Here is an 11,503-nt window from a genome sequence, read left to right as displayed (position 1 = left end):
TTTCGTGTTTGTGAAATACATAATGATTTTATCCCTCTTCAAATGAGAGTTATAGGAAATTCTGTTTATATTGGTTCGGCTGTCAATATATTATTTATTATACAGGCAGCTTAGTAATGGCTGTGAAAAAGGTGGTTTGAAGATTTCATTGCAAGGAAAATTGACAAACCTAGCGGAGCCGGACAACCTTATGTTGTTTTTAAAAATCAAGGTTGAAATATGAAAAGGCGACCAGCAAACTGGGATGAATTCCCGCCCCTCAAATAGAGCCACCACTCGTTTCATTGTTTCACCCCTAATGCCAGCCCTGAACCAGATATGGAAGGAAACGATATCAATGTGCATAATTCTAAATGTCAAATATTCCCTCTATGACATTCTCGAACTGTTCAATGAGTAGAATAAATATCAACATTCCGATATGAACATAGAAAATTTAAAACTTTACAAATTTGTCTAGATATTGTGCCATTGTGGAAAATAAACTTTATTTTCTTATCAAGAATTCTTTCAATCAATAGAAAATGATGTCGACAAAAATTTTTTGTAATCGATTCATTTATGAATTTAGCGAATTTTGATTTTGAACATTGATGTGCAACATGCTAATTTCGCTCATAAATCGTTTCCATTAATATACCAGTTGAGTGAATAAATCTAAAAACAACTCATTTCAAGTTCATCTTCTGAAGATGAACTGAATAAATTTCAAACCGGCCCTTAATGTACAGATTTGTATAGTTATCTGGAAAACTAATTTTCATCCACTGAATTGTTATTTTATTTTAACGTCACAATTAATTTCTTTTATTTTAAAGATAATCATTTACAGGTCTTACACCCTATGGTATCTGCAAACTGAATGGAATAAAGAAATTCATTATAAGCAAACAAAAAAATTATATTTAGCAAACTACATCAAACATTTCCACATACAGAATTATAATCACATATAAGAGCATTAGAAAATATTGAAAAAAAAAAAGAGAATAATACAAATGCAAATCAGTAAATAAGATTTAGGAAGTGGGTTTAATATATAAAAAATAACAATATCCAATATGTACATGAATAGAACAAGAAAGCCTCATTTTTAGGTGAATGCCTCATCATGAATAAATTTAATTTCTTCGGATTATAAATACAGCTTCGTTTACGTCTTTCTTGCCTCTCTGTTAATCATTCATTCATCATATTTCCCTTATTTCCATTCCTCTCAACCTTAGTTTTTCCAACGTCTCAGCCAGTTGGGCCTCGGAAACCGGTTCTTCTGGTTCCAACCTCCTAGGTTGAGGCCTAGGTTCTGGCTCCAACAATTTACGCAAAGGTTCTATATACAATTTCTTACATTTCTCTAAGGGTTCTTTGAGAAATCCATTTCCAACGCAATTTAATATTTGTTGCTCTACTGTTGAAAAATCTAGTTTGTGGAAACAGCACTCACCCACGTAATGTCGGTCTACGGGAGTTAAAACATCATTATGTAGTATCCAGCAAGTCCGAAAAGGGTTATTACATTCACACTGAAAATAATAACAATAAATATTCAGTAATAATAAACACTGCAGAATTCAAATCTCAAATCATTAATGAAATAGGTTAAGAGACTAAAAAATGACGAAAGCACAGAAGTTAGGTCATTCATACTTCTATTGCCAATGGCGTGAATATGGTCAGGGCCGTTTTAGGGCATGGCACATGTGGCCATTGCCACGGGCGCAAGGTCTGCAGGGGCGCCCAAAAATATCACAAAAAATATTGAAGCAAGGAAAATATCTTAATGAGAATAATTTTTATCCATTGAATTATTGTTTTATTTCACAATAAATTTTTTTTATTTTCAAGATAATCCTTTGCAGATCATACACCTTATGGTATTTGCAAGGTAAATGAACTAAAGAAATTTATTATAAGCCACAAAAAAATTATATCTAAACCCAATTCGAAAAATGACAACTCGGTTTTCATGTATATATACGCCTCGCAACGAGCGATGCCGAGGAATCTGGAAACATTTCAAATACTGCTAGCCTTCCCTAGAATTTTCATACTAAGCCTGAAATAATTACAAGAGAACAAAACTTTAATTCGAGGTAAGAAATAATATAAATATGGCTTTGTTCAAGCACACCAATTTTATTTTTGTGAATATTTTGGTTTACGAGAAAAAAATTAGAAACTACTTTTCGGGCGCCATCTTTAGAGGGCTGTAAATAAGCGGGAAGGGGCTCAAAACAAAGTTCATATGGAAGACCCACCCTATTTTATGACAAGGAATCACCCCCTCATTTTTTTCGCAACTATTCATGAACACCCTGTATATATCCACTTATTTTTATCGAAACCATTGAAATATACACATAAGATATAACTTCTGAAGATCAAAGAAACCGATCGTTATATAATTGTATCAAAGAAAAAGAAAACGCACTTGACACAAAAATAAAAGTTATCGTTTGTCGACGAAATATCAACAAGCTTGATGAAGCGCAAAAAATAAGGGTATACCCTTATTTTCACGAATTCTAATTTTTTTCTCGAAAACCAAAATTCACAAAAATGAAATTGAGTTGACATTTTATGCGGTCGAGAAGGCATTCAACAAATTGTTGGTGGTGTTCTTCTATGATTCCAAGGGCTAGAAAGAGCAACCCTTACAATTTGTTGCGCAACTACTTCTTCTTTATTCATGTTTTACAATAAGTTAATTAATTTCGGATAGACTGATCCATTCTTAACGAATGAGGTCTGTAATTTTTTGTTAAAATTCACGGTTTATATCAACGGATAATATGATAAGTTTTGGGTGTTGGAATTATTTTCGAACTCAAATTTATTCAAAAGGCGGATGTCAAAATGATATTTCAATTCAGAACTGGTACATATAAAAAATAAATGTAAAAAAAAAACAATCATGAAATTTTCACAAGTAAAAACTACTTTTCAGGCGCCACCTTTGGATGTTGTAACTAAGCAGGGGGGTGGCTCAAAAATAAGGTTTATATGAAAGATCCATCCTATTTTTTGACAAGGAATCGCTCCCTGAATTTCTTCGCTCCTATTCATATACAGGGTGTATATGAAAATTCTGTATGAAATTGTGTTTTATTTTAAAACTTTAACGAAAAAATATGACCTAAATTAGGAACAAAAATACTAAGAAAATATAATGGATGAAAAAAATAATCGAAAATGGGGTGCGGTCTAATATATTGCCAGAGGCGCAATATTACCTAGATACGCCTCTGAATATGGGGGTACCATAAAGAGATTGAAATTGATATTTATTCTGTGATAGTAAATTTTGCGAATTGAATGAAAGGGAGATTCTTGGAATTATCATTAAAATAACACAAATTACAAACTATATCACGAGTGAATGATTTTATTCTTTTTGTTTATTCCCAATTGTTTTTGGGTCTATGAATTTCTATTTCATCGGAAGCTTAGTACAACTTCTTTCACGTATTTCTTGCCTCTTCGTTAATCATTCAATCAACTAGTTCTATTGTTTCCATTTCACTCACCTTTAGTTCTTGCACAGTGGCGTACCCAAGGGGGGATGAGGAGGATATATTCCCCTCCAGGAGGAAAATCCATTATAAGTCACAATAATTTAATCGTGCAAAAATTGAAACAACGAATTCATCAACATCAAGCAACGGTTATATCGAAGGGCACGATCTGTCGCCGCCACAATCATTATACAGGGTGTCCGGGAAGAATGCGACAAACGAATACCATTAATTAAAGTCATCAAGGAGGACTGTATCAAGAAGTTTCAATCGCCTGAGTGCCTTCGTTTGGGATATACAGGGTTATGTTCATCTTATGAGTGAAAGAGTTATTCAACAGTGATGTTGAATAACTCTTTAACTAATCTACCGAATAATTTCAAATTTTGAAGTTTTGTCACCCTTTCCTATCGCCTTCCTTCAATATTTCTGAATTCGAGTAAATCAGTTCCGGACTAGGATAATTTCAGCCTCTTCCTATTTTCGTGAATATTGGATCACCCTGTACGTGAACATTATGATTTTTTTCCGTTTTGGGAACCAAAAAGAATCAATTCATTATAAAATTTCTAAATCTCGGCTTGGCACGGTCATACAGGGTGATCAATAAACATTCCCTTATGAGTGAAATTTTTTTAGTTCAATAACTCTTCAACAAATCCACCGAATAATTTCAATTTTTGAAGTTTTGTCGCCCTTCACAATATTCCTTCAATATTTCTGAAATCCAGTAAATCAGATCCGGACTAGAAAAATTTCAGAGTTTTCCTATTTTCGTGAATATTGGATCACCCTGTACGTGAACATTATGATTTTTTTCCGTTTTCGGAACCACGAAGAATCAATTCATTATAAAATTTCTGAATCTCGGCTTGGCACGGTCATACAGGGTGATCAATAAACATTCCCTTATGAGTGAAATTTTTTTAGTTCAATAACTCTTCAAGAAATCCACCGAATAATTTCAATTTTTGAAGTTTTGTCGCCCTTTACTATTGCCTTCCTTCAATTTTTCTGAAATCGAGTGAATCAGATCCGGACTAGGAAAATTTAAGACCTTTCCTATTTTCTTGAATATTGAATTACCCTGTATGTTGATATCATAATTTTTGTCGTTTTCGTAATCACAAAGTATTAATTCATAATAAAAATTTCAAATTTTCCTCAAATTGTTTAGGAAAACTTTCAATCAACAAGCTTGATAAAGAATAGAACAAAAACAGCAAATAAATTGAAAATATTTGATCTTGAAACAATTAATCAAAAATAAAATATTTTCAGTTCAGCAGATATTGTTCAAAATGATATTCCTCCATTTTAATACATTTTTGACACGTTGATATGATATAGTTGTTTCACAGATTTCTTAGTCGGTTGAATCGGTTGTACTTCTTGCATGAGGGAATGTTTATTGGTCACCCTGTATGACGGTGGCAAGCTGAGTTTTAGAATGTTGAGTATGAATTGATTCGTTGTGGTTAAGAAAACGAAAAAATTTTGATATTGACGTACAGAGTGATCTCAGTGATCCAATATTTAAGAAAATAGAAAAAGTCTAAAATTTTGTTAGTCCGGATCTGATTTATTCGATTTCAGAAATATTGAAGGAAGGTGATAGTAACGGGCGACAAAACTTCAAAAATTGAAATTATTCGGTGGACTTGTTGAAGAGTTATTGAACTAAAAAAATTTCACTCATAAGGGAATGTTTATTGATCACCCTGTATGACCGTGCCAAGCAGAGATTCATAATTTTTATAATGAATTGATTCTTTGTGGTTCCGAAAATAGGAAAAAATCATAATGTTCTCGTACAGGGTGATCCAATATTCACGAAAATAGGAAAAGTCTGAAATTTTCCTAGTCCGTATCTGATTTACTCGAATTCAGAAATATTGAAGGAATGCGATAGGAAAGGGTGACAAAACTTCAAAATTTGAAATTATTTGGTCGATTAGTTAAAGAGTTATTGAACTGTAAAATTTGACTCATAAGATGAACATCACCCTGTATACCCTCAACCAAGGCACTCAGGCGATTGAAACATCTTGATACTGGTCCTCCATGATGACCTTAATATATGGTATTCGTTTGTCGCATTCTTCCCGGGACACCCTGTATATATTGATGATAAACAATCGCGTAAAAATGAATGAGATCCTGAAGTAAAAGCTCCGAACTACTCGAATTGAATCGGCATCATCCCTGATATCAATTTCTCTAATTTTTTAGGTCCCTAAAGTAAATAAATAGTACCATATTATATCTAAGTATCCCTTTGTCGCAAAGAATTTCTTTGTCGGTACTTTCATTACTTACTGCGTTAACATTTTCACTCACAAAGATAGATCAGTAGGTGTTTATTATATTCTGTTGATTAGTTTAATGTGTGTTGCAGGATCTCGAAACTGATCAAAATTATTAATAAGCAAAGTTCTTTGGAAAAGTTCATCGAAATAAGGATAACTGATGCAGGTGAATCTTCAAGTTTTATGCCTTTGAATACAACAGTTGACACTTCGACAGGTGAAAATCAATTCCAAGAAGTGTCTGCAAATTCAAAGGACATTGGAATCGAAAAACCAATTTTTTTTTAATTTTAATTTTTAATTAGTTGTCCCCCCCCCAGGCTTATGTCTGCTTACAACCACTCACTCACCGTTGTCTCGGAAATCGGTCGTTGACGCCCAGATGCTTGATACTTTTTCTTATATGTGTCCAAGGGTCCTGAGAGTAATCTTGATTCGATACAATTATATATTTGGTTCTCCACGGTTGAAAGCTTCATTTTGTGGTATAAGCATTCATCTTCATCATGCCTGTCTACGGGTGTCAAACCATCTCCAAGTATTATCCAGCAAAATTTTTTACATTTACACTGAAAAAATTCAGTTATAATAAACAGTGCAACATTCAAATATCAAATCATCGATAAAATAGTCTTTTTTTAGTTTGTTAACAAACTAAAAAAATGACGAAAGCATTGATGTGTAATCAGAAACTTTAAAGCTCCCGTCATTCATACTTCTATACGCTCTATTAGTGTAACGTCACACACCGCCATTTTTGGTTTCTCCTGTCAATGTTCGGAATCCAAACAAACAAATTGTCATTCAAATTAGTACGTTGTCGTTGAAGAAATTGGCTTAGTTTGATAAATAAGATTATTCAAGGAACGATTTAACTATTAATTGATAGACAGAAGGAACGAGATTAATGCCAGTAAGTTCGAACTCGAAGTTCCACTAATAAACACGGCTTTTACAAAATCTGGGGAGTGATACAGGATTCAAACTTACTGGTATTACATAACCTCATTCCTTCTGTCTCTCAATTAATACTGAAATCGTTCCTCAAATACTCTAATTTATGAAAATAAGCCAATTCCTTCAACGACACCGTACTTATTTGAATGACGATTTATTTGTTTGGATTCCGAACACCGAATAGGAGAACCAAAAATGGCGGTGTGTGACGTCACACTAATAGAGCCTATAGCGTAGATATGGGGGTACTGAGCCCCTAAGACTTCCAAAATATAAAATTTCAGAATTCTTGTCAAGACGAAGAATGAAAATGCTCAGTTCTTTAACAATCAAAGAACTGATCTGAGTTACTCGCATCGAAAAATATAGTTGGCACTGTGTAATGCCTTTAAGTGTGGTGAGCTCTGAGAGGAATTTTTCAACAAGGGGTTGAAAAGTTGGCTCAGATCAACAATTACTCAGGAAAGATTGGCAGGTTTGGCCTTATTATACATCCGTAGGGCTAGCGAATTTGAAGAGGAGATCATGGGAATTATTATTATTATAAAAAAACAAAACAAATTGAAAATATATTGTTTTTGGGTTATAGTTTGAAGGCATTTTAATATATTCATGTTTTTCCTTCTTATTATTATATGATATCATTAATATTAATAAGAATAAAAAAATGTTTATTCACAAATAAATTTTCCTTACCGAAACTGGGCAAAGCTTCAACGAACTTGAATTTATATCCGTGATCTTACGTTTAAAGACTGGCCTTCTCACTATATCTTGTAGATGCTTAGGATAATGTGGATTTGAAATGTAGGAAGGGCCAAATTCGGTTTCCTTCTCAGAGATATCTGAAAAGCACGAATTAACATTATAAATGATCTCATGACGAAACTTTTAATTTAGTCACTATACCTCATCATATTAGTGCAACACACTTTGAATTTATTAGTTATATTCTCTGACTATCGACTTCTGCATGATAAAGTCAGAGTCTAAAGAAAATTGATTATTCTAACACAGTCATGGAGAATTTCATCCACAAGACACTATACCTACTTTTCAAGGCCGTCGCTAGGGGGTAGGCAGGGTAGGCGGTCGCCTAGGGTGGCAAAAATCAAGGGCGGCATTTTAAGCTTGATCAACAAAAATTACATGTGTAGAAATTCAAAGTACCAAATGAGATTTAATTCAGTCAGCAACAACAGAAAGGAAAACCGACAAATTTAACATAAAAAACCATCAAAAGTACCGCATTATACTCATAAATATCCAGATGTGGCATGATCCCCACATAGTGCTGTTTACGAGTTATTGACGCTAAAAGAAACACATGCACACATCAGGCTTGTCGGCGTTCGCTTTACGTTGCCGAATTTTATTGCCACTTGGGATCAGGATTATTTTCTTTTCAATTCCCTAATCAGAATGTTGATTCCTCAGAATGAAATACAAAATATAAGAAAACAATTCCATTTCATCACTTCCAACTGATCCTTCTTGAGAAATATAAGAAGTTTTATTATTTTATACCACATTCCATTATTTTATAATATTCTTCATTTTTTATATCAAATTATCTAGAGCTGGGCGTGGGCGCATTCGGATTAAATAATGGTTCATCCGCATCATCCGATTATTCGACTAGATGATCTTAAACAAAAAAAAACAAATTTTCAAACTTTTTCTTAAATCGAAACTGAGCTAGGCACCTGAAACAACAGGGCCCACTCTAGAGGGAAGTCAACTAATGAAAGGCGGCATTATCTTCTTTTTCTGGGTAATCTGGATTTCTGGAAGAACGAATCAAATAATTTTTTTTTTATTTAAACGAATTTCACTCATGATTTTTTTTATCAAATTCACTAATCTTAAACATCTTTGCATCGTGAATATCTGTAAACATCTATTCGAATTTAAAATAATTGTTCATTCGCATGGGTAAGTTGACTTTCCTACGAAATTTATTGCATATTGCATGTTGTTAATTAAACTAAATGAAGGTAATACAGATCCGACCCAAAGAAAATTGGATAAGGGTCAAAATCACCTGAAAATCTACTTTGAATGACATTGTATGATATATCGTTGAATTCAGCGTTAAAAGTTATTTTGAAAAATGTCATAAAATATGCAGGTCCGTATTGAAAAAAATGAGGTTGAGGGTAGCCCAGAGAGTACGAAACGTTGGATACGAAATCTGATTACGTCAAATTGAGGATAATTTACTGTCGAATAAAAAATTGTTATTTTGATTTTTTGATAATATTTGAAATAAAGTGGGAAAAAAAAATCAAAATGACATAATTTACTTTTCTTATGATATCTCGAAAACCGGCCCTGATAATCTCAATTTGTTTGAACTGCTTGATAATGCTTCTATGCATGCAACTTTTTCTCCATTTGACCGACCTTCTAACTCTTATGGTTTAAAAGTTACCAATACTTTTTCAACGACAATTTCGGCAATATGCCATCCTTCAGGTAAAAACTTAACGGTCCATGAGTTGATGGGATTCTTATGAAAAAAATGGTGGCGATGAAAAATCACATTTTTTTGAATTTTTTAGCAGAAAATGTTTTGTTCGAAAAAGTGTAGAAGGAGTTCATAAGAAGTTCATGAATTTGGACAACTCAAATTCATCAAAACTCAAAATTCTCAAATTAGAACTGAATTTTTTATTATTTCAGTCGATTCTACGTACAAAAATAGTTGAAGTTACTTAGGCAAAACCTATACCCCAAATGAATACTTTATGAGTCACTCAGATACTTGAATGAAGAAAAACCGCAATTTCTCACTGTGTCACTAGTCTGTGACTACTAAAAAACTAAAATTCGATGTTTGGATAACTAAATTTTACATTTCATGAATTATGATCAATTTTACGTTGGAATTGTTGAGAAACCCATAAATTAATACAATTATCAATTACGAATAATTCTTTACAATTCTTGAAATGTTAAATTTAGTTATAGAAACATCGAATTTTAGTTTCTTTTTGTGTTTCACAGAAATCACAGACAACTTCACACAGTTATAAATTGAGGTTTCTCCTCGATAACTCTTAAAGTATTCAATTTAGGTATATAGGTTTTGCTCAAGTAACCCTCACTATTTTTGTACGTAGAATCGACTGAGATAATAAAAAATATAGGTTTTAATTTGAAAATCTTGAGTTTTGATGAATTTGAGTAGTCCAAGTTCATGGTCATCTTATGAACACCCTGTACATTTTTGATCAAAACCGCAAACAGTCTTATAATAGTACGTATTTGCAAAATCGAAAAAGAAAAAATTTTTTCCAAAACACCTTTTTCTGCCGAAATATTCAAAAAATATGAATCCTCATCGCCACCATCTTTTTATAAGAATCCCATTAACTCATGAACCGTTAAGAATTCACCCAATGTACGGCATGTTGCCGAAATATTCATCAAAAAAGCTTATTATGAAATAATATACTGGGTGTGCCATTTGAAATAAAGAAGTTGTGTTCTGTTTCCGGTATAACCAGAAGTTATAGAGATCTGAAAATATCTTAGGGAGAAAGATCATTGTCTCACACCCCAGTATGCAAATTTTCAGCTCAAGATTATGAATCACGCTGTATAACGAATAACATTTTGAAATTTCATGCAGATTTTCGTGGAACGTGAAAAAATCATGCTTTATAAAGAAAAAACTTCGCTATATTTAATTATTTCGTGTCACAGTCATTAAAAAATAAAACGATAAAAAAAAAATTGAAATTTTTTCATGAATGGAATATTTATCATTGAATCATTAGCGAATTCACTTTGTGGATTTTTTTGCAGGGCTTCCAAAAAAACACCCACATTTTTTAATAATATAACATATAACATATATAATATCATCACAATTTTTTTCATTAGATATTTTTTAGTCCTTGTTGATCCATACCCCTCATCATGATTGATATTATATTTATTCATAATATCAAGATTCAATTATGTCAAATGAAACCCGAAACAATGGAATATTTGATTGACGTTATGAGTGTTTTTATTTTCACATTATTCACTTAGATATTAGGGTCGATTGTAATTTATCTCGAATTTTGTGAACTCGTTTTCATTCATACGCGAGATACTAACCTGTCATATGAGTTATACTATTCGCCATATTGCAAAAAATTTTCTCCTTTGAATCACTGAATAGTATATGAGAACCTGTACAAAAATGTCTACACTATGCCACAAACTAACACAAAATAACCTTAGTGTTGGGCGAGACGTATCGATATTTACTGTATCGATACTTTCCGTTACGATATTCGATATTTTGAATCGATACTTGAACTACCGATACCCAAGGCCGTAGCCAGTGGGGGGGGTCTGATGGGGTCCGCACACACAACGTTCAGAAATTTTCATTTTATAGTTATTTATTACGGACCTTTATTATTTTGTAGTGATTCAGCAAAGGTAACAGACATGCCGGAAAAACGCAAAAGGGACCCTACTTCCAACCTGCAAAGAAAAATTTGTTGGTGAATCTAATGAAAGAACAGTTCGATGTAATTAAGTGTAAAAAAACTGATTGTAAAGGGTGTTTTTTTTTGGAGCTATAGAACTTTAAATTGCAATAAAACAACGATGAATTTTTCGATTGACATGAATTTTATTTATCCGCAAGATAATCTTGTGGCATTACATTTTAAATATGATTTCTGGCATATGACAGCCACAGCTGGCTCAGATGTA

The 11,503-nt window shown here is 32.7% G+C and overlaps 1 protein-coding gene across 1 annotated transcript; it reads right to left on the bottom strand.

Moving 5' to 3' along the window:
* Positions 1-883: 883 nt before the first annotated feature.
* On the bottom strand, positions 884-11,053 carry LOC123689043. Its single transcript, XM_045627839.1, has 4 exons — positions 10,895-11,053; positions 7,478-7,626; positions 6,175-6,393; positions 884-1,523 (listed from the first exon to the last, which is right to left on the bottom strand). The coding sequence occupies exons 1-4, from the start codon at positions 10,920-10,922 to the stop codon at positions 1,191-1,193; spliced, it is 729 nt and encodes a 242-aa protein (XP_045483795.1). The 5' UTR covers positions 10,923-11,053; the 3' UTR covers positions 884-1,190.
* Between the last annotated feature and the right edge of the window lie 450 nt (positions 11,054-11,503).

The sequence above is a fragment of the Harmonia axyridis genome, chromosome 1 (assembly GCF_914767665.1).
Source record: "Harmonia axyridis chromosome 1, icHarAxyr1.1, whole genome shotgun sequence".
In the NCBI taxonomy this organism is placed as follows: Eukaryota; Metazoa; Arthropoda; class Insecta; order Coleoptera; family Coccinellidae; genus Harmonia; species Harmonia axyridis.
This window is presented reverse-complemented; position numbering and strand designations above follow the sequence as displayed.

Coding starts and splice junctions, on each gene's coding strand:
- LOC123689043 (XM_045627839.1), bottom strand. CDS start 10,922: ATGGCGAATAGTATAACTCATATGACAG. Junction 7,627..10,894: donor TAGTATAACTCATATGACAG/GTTAGTATCTCG, acceptor CGTGCTTTTCAG/ATATCTCTGAGAAGGAAACC. Junction 6,394..7,477: donor TGAAGCTTTGCCCAGTTTCG/GTAAGGAAAATT, acceptor GAATTTTTTCAG/TGTAAATGTAAAAAATTTTG.